At 36.4% G+C, this 25,320-nt stretch overlaps 1 protein-coding gene across 7 annotated transcripts in view; it reads right to left on the bottom strand.

Moving 5' to 3' along the window:
* LOC128242495 (uncharacterized) overlaps positions 1-25,320 on the bottom strand; it is a 75,631-nt gene continuing 50,311 nt past the window's right edge. For 6 of the 7 annotated variants that reach the window (XM_052959658.1, XM_052959661.1, XM_052959660.1 and 3 more), the window contains 12 exons: positions 20,651-20,752; positions 19,839-19,944; positions 19,155-19,362; positions 16,717-16,845; positions 16,100-16,190; positions 15,314-15,485; positions 14,549-14,572; positions 13,192-13,260; positions 12,567-12,657; positions 11,092-11,196; positions 10,521-10,722; positions 1-4,216 (listed from right to left, as the gene is read on the bottom strand). In XM_052959658.1, coding sequence (XP_052815618.1) covers positions 3,968-4,216; positions 10,521-10,722; positions 11,092-11,196; positions 12,567-12,657; positions 13,192-13,260; positions 14,549-14,572; positions 15,314-15,485; positions 16,100-16,190; positions 16,717-16,845; positions 19,155-19,362; positions 19,839-19,944; positions 20,651-20,752 — 1,548 coding nt within the window. In that variant the 3' untranslated portion in view covers positions 1-3,967. The remainder of the gene's footprint in view (positions 4,217-10,520; positions 10,723-11,091; positions 11,197-12,566; positions 12,658-13,191; positions 13,261-14,548; positions 14,573-15,313; positions 15,486-16,099; positions 16,191-16,716; positions 16,846-19,154; positions 19,363-19,838; positions 19,945-20,650; positions 20,753-25,320) is intronic. The other variant, XM_052959664.1, reaches the window with a different exon arrangement.

Below are 25,320 nucleotides of genomic sequence, written 5' to 3'. Positions count from 1 at the left end.
TGAAATTCAACAGGTTTATTGCCAGTCATGCCTATATACATAACATTGATGTACACAGTACATATTAAATCAAGATTGTACATAGCACAAATACATCTGGCATAAAATGTTGCTACAACGCAACTTGGGCAGAATAACAATGATATGAACAAACAGTAACATAGTCAAATTCAATGCAAGTTACAACTTTGAGTAATGAATGAATGTATGAAACAATGGGGTGAAGTTTTACTGATCATTTACAGTTCATAAGAGCAGACATTAATAATAAAAATAATTCAATTTATTTCATTTTTCGAATGGACAGAAGATGATAAATAAAGGAGAAATGAAAATGCCAAGAAATAAATACTTGTACATGCAAGATTAAATCTATTTAAATACCAGTGTACCTGCCTGTTAAAATCTATTAAAATACTTGTGTACATGCATGGTAAAGGTATTTTAATACACATGTACATGCATGGTAAAAGCTATGTAGGTTAAATATTTGTATATATGCATAAGCTTGTAACAAAATGGGGCAATATACATAGAGTGAAATCAATGCACTACATATAGGCAATACTGGATAACAAACGTATCAAAAAAATAAAATTGAAGTTAGTAAAGGTAAAATCATGAAGCATACTTAATAAATAATAAACACAGAACACACTAAACAACCAAAATCTGCATACAACTAAAATATCGAGCGATTGTCCAAGTTACTGAAATGAAAATGCATAATCATCCAAATGAGAAATACTATGACAACTAAAGGAACAGCCCTGGAACGTGAATTTACTAGTACATGTCATAGCAACCATTCTTGTTTTTATTGAAATTAATTAAAAATTTAAAGCATATTGAATAGAACTCTACCTTTCAACCTTTTCTTCAACAATATTTTAACTGTTTTATAGTTGGTATAAACACTGAACTAGTTTGCATAGAGTAAGAACATCAAACACAAGTATGGGAAATAATATCTATAGAAACAATCTTAATACAAGGAAATATGTAGGAAGTTACCGGGTCTGTGGTATGCATAGTAATGAACATTCATGTTACAACCAGTTTCTAAAAATTTTCAATTTGAAAATGTTTATGCATTATAAAAACTATATTATATATATTATTACTATATGTCTCATGAACATTTTCCATACAAGTACCAACATTAGTATTTGAGTCAGCAACATTGTTACATTCCTACACAGTTAATGATGAAATAAATATTTAACCTTCTAATGCACAGAAATTATTTGTCAGCCGACACATTATCTCTTTAATGGTCTGCATTTTCAATTTTAATTTTAATTACCTTTAAGGTAGTCAGAAACACATGTATTAAAAAGATAATTGTTCATGGAAATGCATTAGCTCTTTTCTTTTACTGCATTCAAGACATAATATGATCCAGAATTTAGATGTTATTTTAAAGCTCTTTATTACTCAGCTAAGAACCTGAGCCAGTCAAACTGATTCTGGGAAACAGATCTATAACATGGTGAAATGACTGACTGAACTGCATGACATTCTAGTAAAAATTCCAATCAAAATACAGGCAACAATATTTGACCTTTTTTAATCAAGATCTACATGAATGTACATTGTTTCCCTGTCTATTGATTTTTATGCAATGCCTATCTTATACCACATACAATATATCAAAGGTACACTTACTGTTCACTGCAGGAATAAAATCTCTTTCAAAAGTGAAAAAATCAAGTTATCTGAAATAATGTTTCTAATATGCTCACAAAAAAATAATTAAGGGTCAACATACAATTGTTGAAATATAGATCATAAATCAACATCTGACAAAAGCCTATTCGGAGGTTGCTGGTATATGCGGTAGTTTAACTCCAATCTAAATATGAGAAAACATTTCTTTTAATAACTTATTCTTTATTAATTTTGTTGAGTAAAGTATCAAAAATTGAATCAACATACATATGTATCTCATGTAACCAATATAATTGTTTTAATTTCACAACCGGTATATGCAAGCACAAGTAAAAATATACATGTACAATACTGGACTATAACACATTTTCTGTGGGTTGAAACTGCTTACCAAAGTATTCTGTATCAGTCATTTAAAGCAACAAAGATAATATTTCTAAACATAAAAAACCTCAGTTACATGAAATTATGCAGAGAAAACACAAAACACTTGTACAGAAAGAGCCTGGTACAGTATAATGCTATCTGACCTCACAACGTATAATAATAATTAATAAATTAGGGTTCTTAAGCAGAACTTAAAAAGGGCGGGATGTTGCAGAAAAGTGGAAAAGTGATGAAGGTGAAAAGGGCACATTATATTTGTATCGACTGTGAGGAACTTAGATACTATAAACTTGACAGAAAAATAAAGATTTTTTTGCTTCATTTAAGTAGTTTAGGGTGTCAGCTGCCATACATTTCAAGCTTGTATGTATACAATATACTACCCCAAAATACACCTAAAATAAATGTCCAGTAGGGCAATAATAAATTAGGGTCTGGTGCAAAAATTTAAGGTTGGTCGGGAAACCAAAATTATGCACATTTATTTTTGTAATGCCTCAGCCTATCAATGTGAGGATACAAGCAGAGCACATCCATCTTATATACTGAAGATAGAATATTTAGTACTATAATGTACTTCTATTTTGGTTTTCATTCTTAACCCGCACAATTATAATAAAGATCAAAATAATGAATACCAAAATGGGACTTTTTAATTGAAATGATGTTGGATAGATTCAAATATGAAGCCATTTAATTAACACAATGAGTGAATGAGCCACACCTTACAACTTTTGGTCTTGTTGACAGGCAAAATGATTTCATAGAAGTGACCACATCAGCTGCCCCTCCTTCATCACTTCCTTATATAACTTTAAAGTAAAAAGTCGTGTCTATGAGGCTATTGATAGAAGAGAAAAAGACATGTATCTAAGAAGGAAAGGGTCAAGTAAAATGACAAAGTTATGATGTTTGCATTTTGTACATGTTTACAATTAAGGAGTTATTGAGGGGTCATACAACATCTCAATGTAGTTATATAAACACCAGGTTCATGCTGATGACAAACTAAATATATATATATACTTGTAATATTATGAAAACAGATTCTCTGTTCTTAATAATTACAATCTGCATATTGATAGGGTCTCATTCTATTTTTACACTTTTTATCAACAAGATCAAACATTGCTAGATGCCTCAGCCCTCTAAAATATCTTTAGTTATGCAGTTTATTTTTAAGCAGTAGGACTTGGTGGTTAATGACTCGTTAAACAATCTTTAAGGTACTTGTTTACAGGGTTTATAATGGTGACTATTTTCTCAAACTTTGTTGCAATTTTATTTCTCTTACCAACTTTAGTCTGGCGTTGAAAAATGTGACAAGTCCCTTTGTGTTTTATAAATTGTCAATGCTTGTCCTATGGAGGGGTCTGTCTCATTGATACGTGATGTTGGCACATAGGGACTTGTTGGAACCATTATAGCTCTGATAAATGTGAAAAACGATAAGATTGATGAACATGATGATATCCAGTGGCAATCAGTGTGAACACGGCATAAGTGCAATTTGCCCCATAATTAGTGTGAAAATGGAAAACTCAAGCAGAGGATGGCGAGATAATACCACGCACACACACACACACACAAACAAACCATTTTCCTCTCTTTTAGTTTGAAAAGGTAAACCGTACAACTCAAGCTGTGATTAGTGTGAAAATGGACAGTGTGAAAATGGCACACACACCATGATATTCACAAATCAGTTTGAACATGGCATAAATACGAAAAGTATCTTCCAACATTTAATTTGGTATAGAAACCACCTTTCCCTCATTATGCGTGATAATGGCAGGTAAACCATCGTCAATATACAAGTATGAAAACGGTTTCAACCATCTTTAGCCAGTCAATGTGAAAATGGCAGGTAAACCATCTTCTCTAAACTAAATAACAACTTGACATCTCCTCAGGTCTGAACATTTGAGCTTTTACGTTTTTCTATAGAGCCTTTGAACTCCATAGCCTGCATCCATATGGATGTTGAACACATGAAATATAGCAGTATTAGCGTTATAAACACCATGAGTATTGTCTTGTTCTTGCACACTCTAACTTGGGGAATCTTTTTCCGAGTGAATGACAATGTTATCACCACAGCAACAAGGACTAGAACTAGGAGCGCCATCGTCAGCTGACTACCTACTTGAACCCATGCCTGAAAATATACAAAGGTTTCTATTATAATTGATCACTTTGTAAAGATATAAACTACCGTAAATCACTGTGTATAGAACACATTTTTTGCCCCCAGAATCCCCCGCCCCCCCCCCCCCCCCCCCAATAAAAAAATGTCTGCACCTTATCTAAAGTATTAGGCTTTTGCCCATATTTTTTGAAGTCCATTTTTGTCCAAAATTGCTTTAATAGAGAAATAAATGAAATAAAAGGTGTTTGTTTACATTTCACTTCCTATGTATGTTACATCAATTGAGGATTTAGTTTTATCAGTGGTGGAAAATCGGGTGCCGATAGCATCAGCAGAAGAAAACAAATAAACATAGTTTTAAAAATTGTACAGTAGATTTTGTATTGAAAAAATAGACATGCATACAGTAAGATGTCATTGTGCACTGTCAATGAACGATCGTTCATAGGTGAGAAAAACTCTCCCTGCCTAACAGCTGCTGTACAAACCAATATGTTCAAACTGTTGTGATAAGTGTTTTTTTATCCATAACACGTGATATCAGGATGACAGCATGAAATTGTTGTTCATTGATTATGTACATAGAATTACAGTATTGCAGTTAACTATGTACAACTTTGTAAAACTATGCTTTATACCACTTGTGCTATTGTTATTTCAATTTGTTTCATCATATATGTACATGTACTGTACTATTTAATAAGCCATTTTTACGATTCAATAAAAAAAATCATATTTTCTCACAATAGTCCTATCTATGGTATTAATGGTAATATTTTTTTTCTCCTGATTTTTCTCATATTTTTTGCCTGCATCCTATCTATGCTCTCCTAACACAGTGATTTATGGTACTTTTATTAAGAAACACTGTGCCTTAATCGTGCATATCAGTCAATAGTAAAGCATAATGGGTTGCACTAAGAGAAAGGTATTAATAATATCAGCTTTTTAATAGCTGTTTAATCCTTCCATATGATATATGTATATTATGTCTTGTTTCAATATAATTATGTTCATGAAAAAATATAATGCTTAAAACTATCGGCTTGTACTTGAACAGAACATCAAAATGAAACATATTACTGCTTAAAACTAATATAAACAAGAGCTGTCACAGTATGTGACGAATGCCCCCGAATGTGACATTGACCTATGAACAAGGTCAGTACATGAAAAGTTGATCTTGCCTTTACGTGTCAAATACATATGGCAAGTTATTTTAAATTGCCTCTGAACATAAAAAAATACCACCCATACTTGACAACCTACACTGTTATGTCCTTATATTCAGAATTCCCTTGTGAATAAACACTTAGTGTATCTTTCACCTTAGAGGTAGGGACATGGGTCTTGCACACGACACGTCGTCTTCGTATGTGGAACATATGTAGCAAGTTATTTTAAAATCTGTCCATACAAGAGAAAGTTACAGCCCGGACATGACATCCTATACCCTATGTCCTTGTATGCAGCACTCCATTGTGAATAAACACTAAGTGTGACCTTGACCTTTGAGGTAGGGACACGGGTCTTGCACGCGACACATCGTCTTGGTATGTGGAACACATGTGGCAAGTTATTTTAAAATCTGTCCATACAAGGGAAAGTTACAGCCCAGACACGACAACCTATACTCTATGTCCTTATATTCAGCACTCCATTGTGAATAAACACTATATGTGACCTTGACCTTTGAGGCAGGGACACGGGTCTTTGACGCGACAAGTTGTCTTGGTATGTGGAACACATGTGGCAAGTTATTTTAAAATCTGTCCATACAAGAGAAAGTTACAGCCCGGACACGACAACCTATACTCTATGTCCTTATATGCAGCACTCCATTGTGAATAAACACTAAGTGTGACCTTGAACTTTGAGGTAGGGACACCGGTCTTGCACGCGACACGTCGTCTTGATATGTGGAACACATGTGGCAAATTATTTTAAAATCTGTCCATACAAGGGAAAGTTACAGCCGGACACGACAACCTATACTCTATGTCCTTATATGCAGCACTCCATTGTGAATAAACACTAAGTGTGACCTTGACCTTTTAGGTAGGGACACGGGTCTTGCAGGCAACACGTCGTCTTGGTATGTGACACACATGTGGCAAGTTATTTTAAAATCTGTCCATACAAGAGAAAGTTACAGCCCGGACACAACAACCTATACTCTATGTCCTTATATGCAGCACTCCATTGTGAATAAACACTAAGTGTGACCTTGACCTTTGAGGTAGGGACACGGGTCTTGCACGCGACACGTCGTCTTGGTATGTGGAATACATGTGGCAAGTTATTTTAAAATCTGTCCATACAAGGGAAAGTTACAGCCCGGACACGACAACCTATACTCTATGTCCTTATATGCAGCACTCCATTGTGAATAAACACTAAGTGTGACCTTGACCTTTGAGGTAGGGACACGGGTCTTGCACGCGACACATCGTCTTGGTCTGTGGTACACATGTGGCAAGTTATTTTAAAATCTGTCCATACAAGGGAAAGTTACAGAGCCGGACGGATGGACGGACGGACGGTGCAATTTTAATATGCCCACCTTAGGGGGCATAAAAACACACACTATATCTTACTCCGTTCAAAAGTCTATCAAATGCAAGAATAATAAATAGAGAAAATCTACTATGGTAAAAAACCACTGGTGCTGTATTGCCACCCTGTGAACATTGTTTATATCACAGGAAAACAATATCAACATACATGGGCAATCATCTATTCTCAAATGAAAAGTGCTCAATTTTACAGTTTATATACTTTGCAATTGAGATGCCGAATAGTAGACATATAATAGAGTTAAACATAAAAGGGTACAGCATTGAAGAAATATAAAGCATCACTGCCAGTCATATGGCATTATGAGGACGGCCAGTCAACCCCCAAAATGTATATATGCAGAGGTCTGCTCACTTTCTGATTGGCCCATCCGTATAATGCCATATGGCCTGAAGTCGTGTTTACTATTTCTTATATTATACCAACATTTGGTGTCTTTAAATACATACTGACCTTTTCCAAAGTTTTATTTTCAATATTCTAGGCAAAACAAATTCTTATTTACATGGTAATAGGTATGGTCAGATAAGTCACTTAAAATGTAACACATGGCTGCTCTTTATTTGATGAAAATATACTCATTTATAAACTGCTAAAAAAGGGAGCAATTCTATGCAAGGTACGCTATATGATTATAATTTGGTTTTGTTTCAGTATATCTTTATATCACAATCGTTTTATGATGACAACTTTTATAAAAATCACACATGAATATCATGTTATAATATCTTCATATTGTATATTTCTAAAGGAACAGACACGATACACTTCATAACAAGTATTTGATTTCGAAATTAATGGCTTAATTGTTCACTTATTTATTTATCTCTGTTAATAAGATAAACACTGAAAACAAGCTGGTGGGTTTCTTATAACTACAGGGGAGTAAGAAAATGGTTAAGGTAATATGTGCTACTGGGTATATGAAGTGTTAACAGTATTGTCAAGCGGTTGTGTGGCCTTCATACACTGTTTCATCAATGCAGTATCTACTGTTTATATTTGTTTATGATATACATCTTACATCAGAGGAGCCCCAAAGTAAGCGAAACATGCAGTCTCTCAGACTCTGCAAGAACAAGGTCTCATATTCTTTTTATTCAGCTTAGGCCAAAGAAAAATGTTTTTTAGATTCTCATCCAGAATCAGAATGTTTAAAGTTTGGTGTTGTTTTCTAAAATACAAGCCACTTCTGGCAGAGGTCAAATTCTTGTGAAACAAGAACATCATGGGACAGAGGTCAACAATGATTGGAACCAGAGTTATGAGCCCTGCTGGATGTGTGCATACTGTCACTGGGAACATCTGGACCACCCGTCATTTGATCAACTGTTTTAGAGTTATGGCCAGGTGTTTGGAGGATAACAATGCTGCTGACACTGATGACAATCCTGTGACACCAATAGCAATGTCGCTGACACCGATGGCAATGCTCCTTACACTGATGACAATGCCACTGACACCGATGACAATGTGGCTGACACCGATGGCAATGTGGCTGACACCGATGGCAATGCCGCTGACACCGATGACAATGCCACTGACACCGATGGCAATGTGGCTGACACCGATGGCAATGCTGTTGACACCGATGACAATGCCACTGACACCGATGACAATGTGGCTGACACCGATGGCAATGCTGCTGACACTGATGACAATGCCACTGACACCGATGACAATGTGGCTGACACCGATGGCAATGCCCCTGACACCGATGAAAATGTGGCTGACACCGATGGCAATGCCGCTGACACTGTTGACAATGACAACAAGGCTATGACAATACCACCACTATTTTACTTCCAAAAACAGACAAGCTTATACCAATTCTGGCCAGGGTTTTGGTCAGGGGATGAAAATCAATCAATTATTGTTCTTGGGCCTAAGCTTTCTACTAAGATTGTTCTATACCAATATTAAGTTCAAAGCATGCATGCATAATTGATTACCACCATACAAGATTTAAACAGTTTTAAATTTGGCTCACAGACCATCATGCAAAGGAACCACACCAAAGTTTGTTTTAAATCTACAGAACTCGTGTTTAATACCAGCCACTGAAAATTAACAATTGCAGAGAATGCATCAAGTAAAGAAATGCAAAGAAGAAAATCCCTGATATTTCATAACACCGGTTACTTACAAGCAAAACATAACAAATTGTCTACAAAAGAAATTAAATCACGACAATATACATGGAAGTGTTTTTAATTCTGTAGACTGTATGATTCACCATTAGCTATTAAAATGTCTTTTTCATCCTGTAAAGGCATAAAAAAGGCTCAATAAAAACATTATGCTGGAAGAAATGAAGCATTTTAAAAATACTTTGCAAGACGGCCAAAAAAATTCACAGGTATCAATGATGTTAGGCATCCAGGGTACAAATATGTGAATGTTGGATGCCTGATGACCCCATATCATACTTTTATCATTTGAAAGGGCTTTATGTGCGCAACAAGAATATGTGAAATTTATATTAAAAATGATATTACATACCAAGTTAAGTGTGCCCTGAGAGAGAGACGAGGAAAATCTGATTGTTACATATCTCATTTCAGTTGACAGAACAACTTTAGTATACAAACTGAGGTAATATTATCTATAATGTATTCCAGGTCATTTATTTTGCCTATTACTAAGCAACCATCAACACCCTTTCAAATGATACCATAATTATATGGAGTCACCAGGCATCAAACTGGAACATTATTGCCACTGGCTCGGTGAAATGACATGCTTATTTGTACACCGAATACCTTAAATCCAATGCATAACTGCAATAATGCACACCAATATAGGATACAAATTACGCTAAGCAATTTGGTAGTATCTACATGAGAAAAGCCTGTGTTTCATGCTGTGTGAAACTCTTTAACAAACAGAGGAAGCAATACTGGAACCTGTTGTATGCTATGTGAATAAGAAAAAAGATAACCCGAACCTGTTGTATGCTATGTGAATAAGAAGAACGATAACCCGAACCTGTTGTATGCTATGTGAATAAGAAAAAAGATAACCCGAACCTGTTGTATGCTATGTGAATAAGAAGAAAGATAACCCGAACCTGTTGTATGCTATGTGAATAAGAAGAAAGATAACCCGAACCTGTTGTATGCTATATGAACAAGAAGAAAGATAACCCGAACCTGTTGTATGCTATATGAAGAAAAAAAAAGATAACCCGAACCTGTTTTATGCTGTGTGAATAAAAAGAACGATAACCTGAACCTGTTGTATGCTATGTGAATAAGAAGAAAGATAACCCGAACCTGTTGTATGCTATGTGAATAAGAAGAACGATAACCCGAACCTGTTTTATGCTATATGAATAAGAAGAAAGATAACCCGAACCTGTTGTATGCTATGTGAATAAGAAGAAAGATAACCCGAACCTGTTGTATGCTATGTGAATAAGAAGAACGATAACCCGAACCTGTTGTATGCTATATGAATAAGAAGAAAGATAACCCGAACCTGTTTTATGCTGTGTGAATAAAAAAGAAAGATAACTGGAACCTGTTGTATGATTTTGGAATGACAGGAAAGATTATCCAACCCTGCTTCATGCTATGTGAAGAAGAGAAAAGATAACCTGACCCCACTTCATGCTCTGTAAATAAGTACATGAATAGTCAGTCCTATTAGTAAGCTACTTTAGTGTTGTACAATGTTATAGAAACAAACTACAACAACACAGTGGTGGCCAAGTACTCAAACCGCCTGGCAATACCTGTGAACAGTCGGCCATAGAGCCTCCTTTCTGCTCAAACTCCACTTTAATATTCTCCACCTCGTATCTTTTCTCAGGGGCCGCAACTCCACACTGGTTGTTGGTGCAGTTACTGGCCATTGTCTCATTTTCTAGGTGCCGTTTGCGGCCTCGACGAAGACAATAGTCTGACCCACTCATCTGGCTTACTGGCAAACCTCGGCTGTAAATGTAGAAAAAATATGCAAATGTTCGCAAAGTAATAACAAGAATGGCGCAGAGGGGCATAGCTGGACAATTATTAGAGTCAATGCTATGGACCTTGCTAAACATGTGTGTATTGTCTCTAGCAACATGTGTTCCTAGTTTTATTTGAACATCTTGTACAGATTTTGAGTAATGGCCAAAGGTGAAAGTTTTTGCACAACTATAACGGCGCTGACAAAGGCAAAGAAACAAAGGCTATGACAATACCGCCACGTTTTTACTTTGAAAAACAGACGAGCATAAACTTCTCCTTTTTGTAATTTAAACCTGAAACTATACGTGATACACTAATTTATGCCACCATTTTTGATCCCTCTGCACATACCTGAGCATACGACACCTGTGTTCCTGCAGTCTGGTTGCAGCACTCTCGATATCTCGCACATCCTTGTGACTCCACAGACGCTCTGCTGTCGCTGATCCTGCTGGCCTGAATAAGCACAAAACAAAGGACATTAGAAAACTAATTTAAGTATGTATTCAATAAACTCAACTGAAATAAAAAAGCTTTGAAACAGAAATCTACAGCTGCTCCATTTCAATAACGAATATTAGTTGCAAAAGAAGTTGAACGTACTGATTTCTAGTTCCCATGAAAATAACTTGGCACTACTATTAACTGTGGACATTGACCTTATTATTGCCACTGACTATTGAGATTGCACTTACTCATCATTGCCAGTTGCTATGGAGACTGCACATATTGATTGTGACCAGTTGCTATGGAGTTTGCTTTTACTCATCATTGCCAGTTGCTATGGAATCTGCACTAAATCATCATTACCAGTTGCTATGGAGTTTGAACAGACTTATTTTTGCCAGTTGCTATGGAGTTTGCTCTTACTCATCATTGCCAGTTGCTATGGAGTTCCGACTTACTCATCATTCCCAGTTGCTATGGAGTTTGCTCTTACTCACCATTATCAGTCGCTATGGAGTTTGGTTTTACTCACCGTTATCAGTTGCTATGGAGTTTGCTCTTCCTCATCATTATCAGTTGCTATGGAGTTTGCTCTTCCTCATCATTATCAGCTGCTATGGAGTTTGCTCTTCCTCATCATTATCAGTTGCTATGGAGTTTGCTCTTCCTCATCATTATCAGTTGCTATGGAGTTTGCTCTTACTCATCATTGCCAGTTGCTATGGAGTTCCGACTTACTCATCATTCCCAGTTGCTATGGAGTTTGCTTTTACTCACCATTATCAGTCGCTATGGAGTTTGGTTTTACTCACCGTTATCAGTTGCTATGGAGTTTGCTCTTCCTCATCATTATCAGCTGCTATGGAGTTTGCTCTTCCTCATCATTATCAGTTGCTATGGAGTTTGCTCTTACTAATCATTATCAGTTGCTATGGAGTTTGCTTTTACTCATCATTATCAGTTGGTATGGAGTTCTCTTTTACTCATCATTATCAGTTGCTATGAAGTTTGCTCTTACTCATCATTATCAGCTGCTATGGAGTTTGCTTTTACTCATCATTATTAGTTGCTATGGAGTTAGCTCTTCCTCATCGTTATCAGATGCTTTGGAGTTTGCTCTTCCTCATCATTATCAGTTGCTATTGAGTTTGCTCTTACTCATCATTATCAGTTGCTATTGAGTTTGCTCTTACTCATCATTATCAGTTGCTATGGAAATTGCTCTTACTCATCATTATATAAAGTAGCCATTCAGAATGCACTTACTTGTCATAACCAATAGAAATTACCTACTATTACATTACACACCGCCATGGAGATTAAGCCTGTATGCCATTGAGGCAGTAACCGCAAAGTTACCATTGTGAAGAAGTACATACCACATGGTAGTCATGTAATTCTCGTTATCCAGGTACTCTCCCCAGAGAGCCGCCTCCCCGCCCAGAACCTTGCTCTCATCTATGGTGAACCCTGAAATACACAATACAAAGAGGGTGGTTACTGCTGTAAATTAACTAAATGATGATCATTTTCAACCAAACTTATCAAGATGAAAATGAAGCTGGCAGTTATGGCATCACAAAAATTAAGATATGGCAACTACAAATAATGAAACAAACAGGAGAGAAAAGAGGATAATTGAGAAAGCTAAGGCCACAGTTTGTATTTACTTGAATGGCTTACAAAAATACCTGCATCCCAAATGTCTTCAGCCTCTCCAGTGGTCACATTTTTTTCTGCACAACTCAATAAAATTGAGGTAGGAATTAAGGGGTTTACAAAGTAAAAATAACAACAACACAACAACAACCTGCGTACCTGCCCACAAATAAACATGGTGTTGACAATGCCAAACAAACTTTTCATTAACTGTGGCCTATTAAAATAAACACAGGATGCTGAAAATAGATGGTTCTCTAGAAATGATCCATCCCACCTTCACCTTGTTCATGAAGCAAAGCAAATGCATTCATGCTATCAAGAAAGTTTTAAAGAAGAGATTACCCTCAGATGCATGGGTATGTTTACTTTTAGGCCTGTCAGCGTTTATGTCAAGGTCAGTGGGAACTGAAACTGAAAAGAGTCACACTAGTTCTTCCTGACCTCTCCAATACATGTACATCTGCATCTCGACCTGCTGACTGTATAAGTGAAACTCAAAAGTCATGTCAATGTTAATGTTTGCTATATATTTGAATGCAAGACCTTCATGCCTATATTAAATTGTAGAAATTAAATTCTTATATCTTTTTTCAATTATTTCAGATATTTATTATTTGACATATACTATATTTCATCCAGATTATGCTAAACAAGGCAAACTTATTAAGTTTCGTGAGTGAAATCATCTTTATCAATTAACTTCATAACCAAACATACTATAGTTTATTTCTTTGAATATATAAACATACATTTGTTTACAGTTTACATTTATAAGCTAACTTATTTTCCAAAACCAGCCATAGTTCATATTTTCACAAAACTGCACAATCTAATAACAGAACCCATCAATATCCTACATATAAACTACAATCAAAATTCACATCCTTTGATTATTATGCTAAAATGAGGCTACCTTTATAACTTAGTATTTTTATTTTTTAGTCTTTTCTTTATTACACAATTTTACAAATCAGAACACAGGTTTTATCAATATATAGATTCTCTCTTTTTTAAATATTCTGAATGGTTGAAAGTTGACATAAAAGCAAGGTATCTTTAATCTCCTAGAATAACACAGCACATCCTTGTTGATTTCTGCCAATATTAATTACTAGATCACTCCTAATGAGTGAGCAGGAAGAACTTCAAAGACATTCATTAAGAGATTTTTACTGATTTTGTAACTGCATTCCTTTGTGTTGGTATAGTGAATTGATGTTAGAATTAAAGATTCAAAGAAAACAACCGCTCTGATGTCTTTTTATTATATCACCATATATAACCATTAAGCCTTTATCCTCCCTGTTTTACCTTGCTAACTAGTATTTAACTACTATCAGAAGTATTGATACCACGGAAGGAATTCACATCAACAAGGCTTATATGGCAAGTTTTATGATGCTGCTGGAAAAAACCTACACAACACTAGAGGTTTATGGGCTAAACGCCAACACTTATGAGCCCATCACTGCCACAATCATGAAACAGTTCTGCCACTGTGGCAGCAATGTGGAGCTCATGTCAGCGGGCCTGCCAAAAACTGAAGATAAAACATTGTGCACTTATTCTCAAGGACTAGAACCTGATTCCTTGCAATAATTATAACAAGGCTAAACTCTTGAGTCTGTAGTTATGCTATATTGTGAAGCACATATGTCTATAACCCAAGCTTTCTTACTGGCTTGTATGGTGACATTACCAACATTTACTGGGCTGAATTTTCCTGAAATATGAACAGTATGAACATATGAACCTTGAATTGAACATATGAACCTTGAATTGAACATATGAACCTTGAATTCCGATTACTATTTTGTTTAGGGTTTTTTTCTGATCCCTAAGTTCAAAGATCTGCTTGCATTTTTGAAATATGAATCATTAGACCTTTCTAATGATATAAAAACCTTAAGGATAGGTCAACAAATAAGATTTAACAAAAAAATAAAAAATTCTGCTGCTATTAGTATTTATTCAAAATGATAACTTTTTGCCAACCAATAGAATAGATTCAGATTCAATTCGGAATTTAAATCAAAATCTTGACAGTCTGGAAAAATGTTTGTCAGTAAAACTGTCTACCATTGTTATATCATCATTTCCTAAAAAGACAGAAATATTACTCTAACAACATGTGTACCAAGTTTCATTTGAACAACATTTTTTTGAGTTATGGCCATGGTTTACATATTGCATGCCAATAATAACAATACCAATAATGACAACAATGATGCCAGGGCTTTGACGAAACATCAGGCCCCAAGCAGGATTGTTTTCAAAGCCATCCATATCCATTTCAAGGGACCCCCGACCCCACCTGCCCCCGAAATACAACTATACGAGAGCCTGAAATTAAATTGAACAGACCCATGGGTAATTTTGATGTACTATTAACCAGGATCCTTATATGTGTAATAATAGGGATGTGATTGACTTTTTGTTGTTTTTGATGGACCTATAAACTAACCATATGAAGCATCAGCAGGGTCACACTGGTAATATTTGATCCACTTGGTTCCATACTCTATGTAGTTGATATACCAGCATGTAGAATATATCACATTCATGCCAAGGGATATGGCACGCTCAACTTCCTCCATACCACCCAGCCAGACCTGGATGATCGAGTCATTCGGGAGCTGAAATACAAATGATGACAATATAGATAGTGTATCAGCAATCACAATATATCACATTCAGGCCAAGCAATATCACACGCTCAACTTCCTCCATTCCGCCCAGACTTGGATGATCAAGTCATTTGGCAGCTAAAATTACCAAAAACCGGACAACTTAAACAATACAGAACTGATGATGTTATTGGTATAACACAATAAAAGCAGATGTCTCCCCATAAATGGTTGTGAAATAGGGAAATGTAATGTTATGAAGCCTTTAAGTGTAACCTTGACCTCGAACTCAGCTGGTTGCAACATGGGCACTGCACGTTTTCTCAATGTGATGAACATTTGAACTGTTAAAGCAGTTCAAAAGATATGGAGCGGACTATATATATATAGAAATATAGTTATATGACGTTTGACCTCAAAGAGTGGCCTTGGCCTTGATCTGAGCTGGTTGAAACATTATGAACAGACATACAACTCGAGCAAAAACAATATGTCTCCCCATTTATTGGGGGAAGACATAACTATCACAGAACCTGAAGGTTATTGTTCATATGGAATAAACTAAACTTTAATAGTACCTGAAGGTTATTGTTCATATGGAATAAACTAAACTTTAATAGTACCTGAATGTTATTGTTCATGATCTCCTGCCAGAAGACGAGCCGCAGACCTGCAGGACGCTTGACTGTCATGCTCTTCAAGTCCTTGATCAACCTAGCAAAGTAGAAATTACAATACTATTATACTTCTTGTCATTTAAGCAAATTGTGCTTGTCATCAGCCGACTTACACTCGCAATGCAATTTCGCACTAAATAGGAAGTTATATAACCATCCTTAGCAGGCGAATGCTAAAAAGTTGATTTCTTTTAAATGACCTGAAGTAAATGCCTTGTTTAGCATGCATGTTTGTTGCTTGGGGTGCCCTGTTAATTATATCAACAGCACCATGAACTCATTTGGAACATAGTTACCAGAGCTGTCCAGCAGTTTGGTGGGTTGGTGGGCTCTTTAATTGAGTGAAAATGTATATGTTAATTGCTCGTTTTATGCCATTTTGCTCAATTCTTTTTTACCATATGCATTTAAATTTCTATCACACACAATTTATAATGCAATTAATTTATGAGGGCCGGTCAAAAGTTTTACACATCTATTTATGAATGTAAATAAAAAATTATGTTTTTTTATGATGGCGACATCATTTATGATATAAATAATTATTATACGACATTACATACCGTGTGACATAGTACTCTAGCACTTTGCGAATATCGTAGCTGTAGTAGTATGGGTCGGTTTGCCGAGTTTCCACCTCTGTCTTGCCTTCTAGCTTTGCCAGAAATTTTGTCACCTCCGGATTCGACTGCCTGTAAAATATGAATTTCAGGTAATGATATATCACCAGATTAATTTTCATTCGCAACAATGTCATAAACAATAACATGCATAGAATAAGTTTTTCAGACTTGATACAAACTTTTTTATAATTAGCAGTTTTACTTCTAGTACTCAAAATATGCTTATGCAGGAAGTTCAAGCTATTTAACAAACTTCATGTTCAAAGCATTTGAGTTTGAATGAGATTAAATTAGCCAAAAATGATAACACTGATATTGATAATTCAAGGTTTTACATAAAATAGCATGCAAGGTCAAAGAGGTTAAAACAGAGGTTGATTTTTACCAAACCAGGAAAGTTATAAATAACAATCTTGTATCATTAAATGGTCCCACCGATACATGCAAAATAATGTTTTCCCACATCAAACACTATAATTCACTTTAAGTGACGTTCCACAATAAAGAGAAAATAAACATGTCCATCATCTTCATATGGGTTTGGGCTGTTTTCACTTCCTAAACATAAAAACTTGAAATAGATAAGAGGAGAGTTGTTTGTTTTACAGTAGGACAGCAATATATTTCACCTAAGCTAGCACTTATTTTTTGTCAAAGCGTTGAGTCAAAAGTGAAATATTTAATTTTGGTGTTCACAAGGAAAAATATATCTTACACTGAAGCAAACAATTTTTTTTTTATTTTGTAAATCATTAGCAACAGTGTTTAAATTGCATTTAATTGAAAAAGCGCACAAAAGTATAGCTGAATGAGGTCATGCCAGAAATGACGCGTCATTGATTTTTCTTCCCAGCTCTTTATATACATTTCATACATTGCATTGACTAAAATATTGGAAATTTCCATAAAACTCCGTATTTGAAGCATTAAGTCTATCATGTAATAATCAACTGTTATTTTTCAATAACCAGGAAAAGAAAATAAGAAATATGAGTTTTATATCATATGGCCAGATTCATTTGTTTTGTTTTTCTTCTTAACTGGCTACATTGTAACAATATTTAACAAGTTCATTGTTTCATTCATGTTACAAAGAGCAGTATAATGTCAAATTATATTTTCAGGCTAAAACCTAAGCAAAACAAACTATATAAGTATAAAAGCTCTTTAATCACTGTGCTGAAATAAGAACCCATATTTAACTTCAAATCCAATTTGTGAACCCAGCACTTACCAAACTATTTAACTAACTTGTCTGTAAAATATTTAAACAAATCGACAATAGGCATTTATCAAGCGTGCTGTGCAGTGAACACCACTGCTGGTTAGTTATCTGTTGCAAAAGGGGCATGACTTAACAATTCCTAAAGGCAGAGTTGAGGGCCTTGCTATACATGTGCCTTTTGGTTCTTGAAACATGTGTACCAAGTTTCAGTTGAAGAGTAATGACCAATGTTAAAGTTTTATCACACAGATACTGTGGGTGACACCAAGGCTATGACAATTCATTTTCAAAATGTGTTATTTTTTGAAGTATTTAAACCATTTCACAAAAATAAAATGAAGACATATTCTGTTTATAGCACATGACACTAAGCATAAAGTTAGTTATTAAAGGAAAGGAGAAATTAGATTCTACAACATATAATCAAAATAACAATTTCTGGAATCTGCTTGAAGAACAATTGCCACACATCTGCTAGGGAGGGTCACAGAGTTATTTGAATATCTTGAACAGTTTTTGAGTTGTGGCCAAGAATAAAGTTTCTGAACTATGGTGGTGTTCGTGACAATGACATCAACTATGACAAAACCTCAACTTATATTCCTCGAAAAACACCTCAGCTAATAAATTGGTATTCCACAAGTACACTCAATCATTTTGTGCTCATGTTGAAAAAATGTTTATAAGTTATCTACATTCATTTGATGGTGCAAAAACCATTTTTTTAGTTAAATATTACTTAAGATTTTTAAATTTCAGCAAGGTTCTTTTTTCCTAAATTTTAGAGTTTGGTCAATTTCGAGAAGTTAAATAATTGTGACATCATTATTAAATCGTCATCAAACACCAGCAGACAAATACTTTGCTATGCTTAAAGTTTATGACCTAATAAATTCACGTAAATCAAAATTTCCTTCTACAGTAATGAAATCAAACACAGGGATTATACTAAACAAGAGGGCCCTGAAGGCCCTGTATCGCTCACCTGATCCAATTCAAGTGTGACATAGACTTCATAAACACAAACATTCTGACATAGTTTCATGGTGATCAAAGAGAGAATGTAACCTCCACAGTGTTTACAAAGTTTTTCTATGATATGACCTAGTGGCCTGGTTTTTGACCTCTGATTACCCAGTTTCAAACTACCTACCAGCATGTCATAGGAACCTCGTCTCCTCCGATGTGCAGGTACTGGTCTTTGAATGTTGTAAGAACGTCCTTGAAGAAATTCTTGAGGAATCGGAATGTCTCATTTTTGCTTGGGTCAAGCGGGCCCAAGTAACCATCCACAGGGTGGTCACCTTGGTAACACTGGGTTAACAGATCCGGGCGACTCAGGCCCCATGAGTAGGTGTGACCTATGGGGAAAGAAAAAGAATTTACCAATGGTCTTAAAAACACATTTACAGAAAATCATTGCCAATATTCGATCCCATTTCTCTCTTTTAAGCTTGAACACTGGAATATTAAAACAAGTACCTTAACAGCAACTGACCAAATTGAAATTTGATGTGATAAACAAGAGGACCACAAGCAGGTGCTGAGACTCCTCTGCAGTCGTCTGTTGCAGTTGATTTTGTCTACAACTCAAGTACTTCAGAAATAGTGAGTGATGGAACTGTCTACACATGTACATATTCCCATTGGTATCACGCAACCTTTTGAATAAATATCTTGAATGATTTTCAAGTTATGGCCAACAATCAAGTTTCTACATTAATTACACAATAAATGAAGATGACGTCTAGGACACTAAAGCTTTGACAAACCCTCAACTTCTCAAATAAAAAACATTGGAGCTGTTTATCATAGTTTGTAACTTTTCAATTCTTACCTGGTGTGTCAAACTCTGGTTCCACGCGGATTCCCCTCAACCGGGCAAACTCTATAATCTCAGCTATATCCTCCGTCATATACACAAATGTTGGATGGAAAGCGCCCTGAAAACATTCCATATTTCAATATTTATACTCAACTGAAAGACTGATAAGACAAAACGTTCTAAGAAAAGTGTATGTTCTATGAGTGGCTCAGTAAATTTACTAAAGTTGAATCCTTTAAAATGATAGATGAAATTTTCTCCCACCATAGATTAGTAGATCCAAAAAATTAACCATGCTAGAAAGTACCAGTTATGGTCATCACATTGTAATTACCTCCCTTGTTGAAGACAGTCGTCTGTAGCATCATGGAAACCTTGTCTTGTGGCAATATTTAGAATGCTAATTAATTTATTTCTCGCTTCAGTTGTCACCATAAAAAAGTTTTCACGCACCTTTCAAGAGATAATGCTTAACTCTTCTCAGAACTATTTAAAGACCAATTTGACTATTAACATAATCTGAAACACTGCGCGCTTATCCATGACAACTACGATTTATCATACATTCATACACATTTATTTTAAATACGCACAAAAAAGTTCAAGTAAAAAATACATTTTTACTTAATTTTGTTTAACTGAGGTGGGAGAAAAAGCATCTACCATAGCCGCTTGTGTAAGATGAAACACCCTACGCTCGGGTCAGGATGACCTATTTTACACTCTTGGCCATGGAAGATACTTATAACTATCATTTTTCTACGAAAAACATCAACATTAAAACAAGCTAATGATAACTGTAACTGCACAGTCAGGGGTCCCACCTTGTGGCTGAGATCAGGGTATGCCTGGCTGTAGAAGGGAAATGATTGGTCATCCACCATGTGCCAGTGTAGAGTGTTCATCTTGTTCTGTGACATTGCCTCCTGCAAATACATTAAGCGTTGGCATTAATGGTGAATTCAACCCTGGCTATTCATCCCTGCAGGGATTATCCTGACACAGAAAACCTGAGTTCTTCGATCAATTTTCAAGCTTGGAACTCCCATTTTAAACTCACTGTGCATCCCTTGGACTCCCCAAAATAATTTTTCATTGAGTGCAAACCATTTTTACCATACCCTATATAATTACCAGAGAACACTGATTTGTAAACCCTGAGCTGAAAATTCTAGTGAAAAAACTCTGTCCTTGGCTAGGCATACTCAAATGTTCATCCCTGGCTATTTATTCTACTGTATGGGTATCCATGGCATACTCATCCCTGGTAATTCAGGTGTGAGCATTAATGATGGCCCTGGCTATACATCACATGTGCGCAAATTAGTGTGTTCATCCCTGGCTATTCATGACAACATGTGGGCAATAATGGTGAGTTCATCACTGGTTATTCATGACAACATGTGGGCATTAATGGTGAGTTCATCACTGGTTATTCATGACAACATGTGGGCATTAATGGTGAGTTCATCACTGGTTATTCATGACAACATGTGGGCATTTATGGTGAGTTCATCCCTGGTTATTCATGACAACATGTGGGCAATAATGGTGAGTTCATCCCTGGCTATTCATGACAACATGTGGGCAATAATGGTGAGTTCATCACTGGTTATTCATGACAACATGTGGGCATTTATGGTGAGTTCATCACTGGTTATTCATGACAACATGTGGGCATTAATGGTGAGTTCATCCCTGGTTATTCATGACAACATGTGGGCAATAATGGTGAGTTCATCACTGGTTATTCATGACAACTTGTGGGCATTAATGGTGAGTTTTTCCCTGATTATTCAGGACAACATGTGGGCATTTATGGTGAGTTCATCCCTGGTTATTCAGGACAACATGTGGGCAATAATGGTGAGTTCATCCCTGGATATTCATGACAACATGTGGGCAATAATGGTGAGTTCATCCCTGGATATTCATGACAACATGTGGGCATTAATGGTGAGTTCATCCCTGGTTATTCATGACAACATGTGGGCAATAATGGTGAGTTCATCCCTGGCTATTCATGACAACATGTGGGCATTAATGGTGAGTTCATCCCTGGCTATTCATGACAACATGTGGGCAATAATGGTGAGTTCATCCCTGGATATTCATGACAACATGTGGGCATTTATGGTGAGTTCATCCCTGGATATTCATGACAACTTGTGGGCATTTATGGTGAGTTCATCCCTGGCTATTCATGACAACATGTGGGCATTTATGGTGAGTTCATCCCTGGATATTCATGACAACATGTGGGCAATAATGGTGAGTTCATCACTGGTTATTCAGGACAACATGTGGGCATTTATGGTGAGTTCATCCCTGGCTATTCAGGACAACATGTGGGCAATAATGGTGAGTTCATCCCTGGATATTCAGGACAACATGTGGGCATTTATGGTGAGTTCATCCCTGGTTATTCAGGACAACATGTGGGCAATAATGGTGAGTTCATCCCTGGATATTCATGACAACATGTGGGCAATAATGGTGAGTTCATCCCTGGTTATTCATGACAACATGTGGGCATTTATGGTGAGTTCATCCCTGGATATTCATGACAACATGTGGGCAATAATGGTGAGTTCATCCCTGGTTATTCATGACAACATGTGGGCATTTATGGTGAGTTCATCCCTGGATATTCATGACAACATGTGGGCATTTATGGTGAGTTCATCACTGGTTATTCAGGACAACATGTGGGCAATAATGGTGAGTTCATCCCTGGATATTCATGACAACATGTGGGCATTTATGGTGAGTTCATCACTGGTTATTCAGGACAACATGTGGGCAATAATGGTGAGTTCATCACTGGTTATTCATGACAACATGTGGGCATTTATGGTGAGTTCATCCCTGGATATTCATGACAACATGTGGGCAATAATGGTGAGTTCATCCCTGGTTATTCAGGACAACATGTGGGCATTTATGGTGAGTTCATCCCTGGTTATTCATGACAACATGTGGGCATTTATGGTGAGTTCATCCCTGGTTATTCATGACAACATGTGGGCATTTATGGTGAGTTCATCCCTGGATATTCATGACAACATGTGGGCATTTATGGTGAGTTCATCCCTGGATATTCATGACAACATGTGGGCATTTATGGTGAGTTCATCCCTGGTTATTCATGACAACATGTGGGCATTTATGGTGAGTTCATCACTGGTTATTCATGACAACATGTGGGCAATAATGGTGAGTTCATCACTGGTTATTCATGACAACATGTGGGCATTTATGGTGAGTTCATCCCTGGATATTCATGACAACATGTGGGCATTTATGGTGAGTTCATCCCTGGATATTCATGACAACATGTGGGCAATAATGGTGAGTTCATCACTGGTTATTCATGACAACATGTGGGCAATAATGGTGAGTTCATCCCTGGATATTCATGACAACTTGTGGGCAATAATGGTGAGTTCATCCCTGGTTATTCAGGACAACATGTGGGCAATAATGGTGAGTTCATCCCTGGATATTCATGACAACATGTGGGCATTTATGGAGAGTTCATCCCTGGTTATTCAGGACAACTTGTGGGCAATAATGGTGAGTTCATCACTGGTTATTCATGACAACATGTGGGCATTTATGGTGAGTTCATCCCTGGATATTCATGACAACATGTGGGCAATAATGGTGAGTTCATCACTGGTTATTCAGGACAACATGTGGGCATTTATGGTGAGTTCATCCCTGGATATTCATGACAACATGTGGGCATTTATGGTGAGTTCATCACTGGTTATTCATGACAACTTGTGGGCAATAATGGTGAGTTTTTCCCTGATTATTCAGGACAACATGTGGGCATTTATGGTGAGTTCATCCCTGGTTATTCATGACAACATGTGGGCATTTATGGTGAGTTCATCACTGGTTATTCATGACAACATGTGGGCATTTATGGAGAGTTCATCCCTGGATATTCATGACAACTTGTGGGCATTAATGGTGAGTTTTTCCCTGATTATTCAGGACAACATGTGGGCATTTATGGTGAGTTCATCCCTGGATATTCATGACAACATGTGGGCAATAATGGTGAGTTCATCACTGGTTATTCAGGACAACATGTGGGCATTTATGGTGAGTTCATCCCTGGATATTCATGACAACATGTGGGCATTTATGGTGAGTTCATCACTGGTTATTCATGACAACTTGTGGGCAATAATGGTGAGTTCATCCCTGGATATTCATGACAACATGTGGGCAATAATGGTGAGTTCATCACTGGTTATTCATGACAACTTGTGGGCAATAATGGTGAGTTCATCACTGGTTATTCAGGACAACATGTGGGCATTTATGGTGAGTTCATCCCTGGATATTCATGACAACATGTGGGCAATAATGGTGAGTTCATCACTGGATATTCATGACAACATGTGGGCATTAATGGAGAGTTCATCCCTGGTTATTCATCACAACATGTTGGCATTATTGGTGCTTTTATCGCTGGCTATTCATCACAACATGTTGGCATTATTGGTGCTTTTATCCCTGGATATTCATCACAACATGTTGGCATTGATGGTGCTTTTATCCCTTGATATTCATCATAACATGTTGGCATTATTGGTGCTTTTATTCCTGGATATTCATCACAACATGTGGGCATTTATTGTGAGTTCATCCCTGATTAATTATGACATGTGGGCATTAATGGTGATTTTATCCCTAGCTACTCATGACAACATGTTGGCCTTAAGGGTGCTTTTATCCCTGACTATTCATGGCAATATGTTGGCATAAGGGTGCATTAATCTCTCACTATTCATTACAATATTTTAGCATTTATGCTGCTTTAATCCCTGGCTATTCATTACAAAATGTTGGCATTAACGGTGCTTTTATCTCTGGCTATTCATGACAACATGTTGGCATTATTGGTGCTTTTATCCCTGGATATTCATCACAACATGTGGGCATTATTGGTGCTTTTATCCCTGGCTATTCATCACAACATGTGGGCAATAATGGTGTTTTATACATGGCTATTCATAACAAATTGTTGGCATTGATGGTGTTTTTATCCCTGGCTATTCATTACAGCATGTTGGCATTATTGGTGCTTTTATCCCTGGATATTCATCACAACATGTTGGCATAATTGGTGCTTTTATCACTGGATATTCATCACAACATGTTGGCATTATTGGTGCTTTTATCCCTAGATATTTATCACAACATGTTGGCATTGATGGTGCTTTTATCCCTGGATATTCATCACAACATGTTGGCATTATTGGTGCTTTTATCCCTGGATATTCATCACAATATGTTGGCATTATTGGTGTTTTTATCCCTGGCTATTCATCACAACATGTTGGCATTAATGGTTCTTTTATACCTGGCTATTCATGACAACATGTTGGCATTTATGGTACTTTTATCCTTGGATATTCATGACAACATGTGGGCAATAATAGTGTCTTATACCTAGCTATTCATGACAACAAGT

Source organism: Mya arenaria, chromosome 8 (assembly GCF_026914265.1).
Source record: "Mya arenaria isolate MELC-2E11 chromosome 8, ASM2691426v1".
Taxonomy (NCBI): Eukaryota; Metazoa; Mollusca; class Bivalvia; order Myida; family Myidae; genus Mya; species Mya arenaria.
The sequence above is the reverse complement of the archived record's forward strand: the minus strand, read 5'-3'. Positions and strand labels throughout refer to the sequence as shown.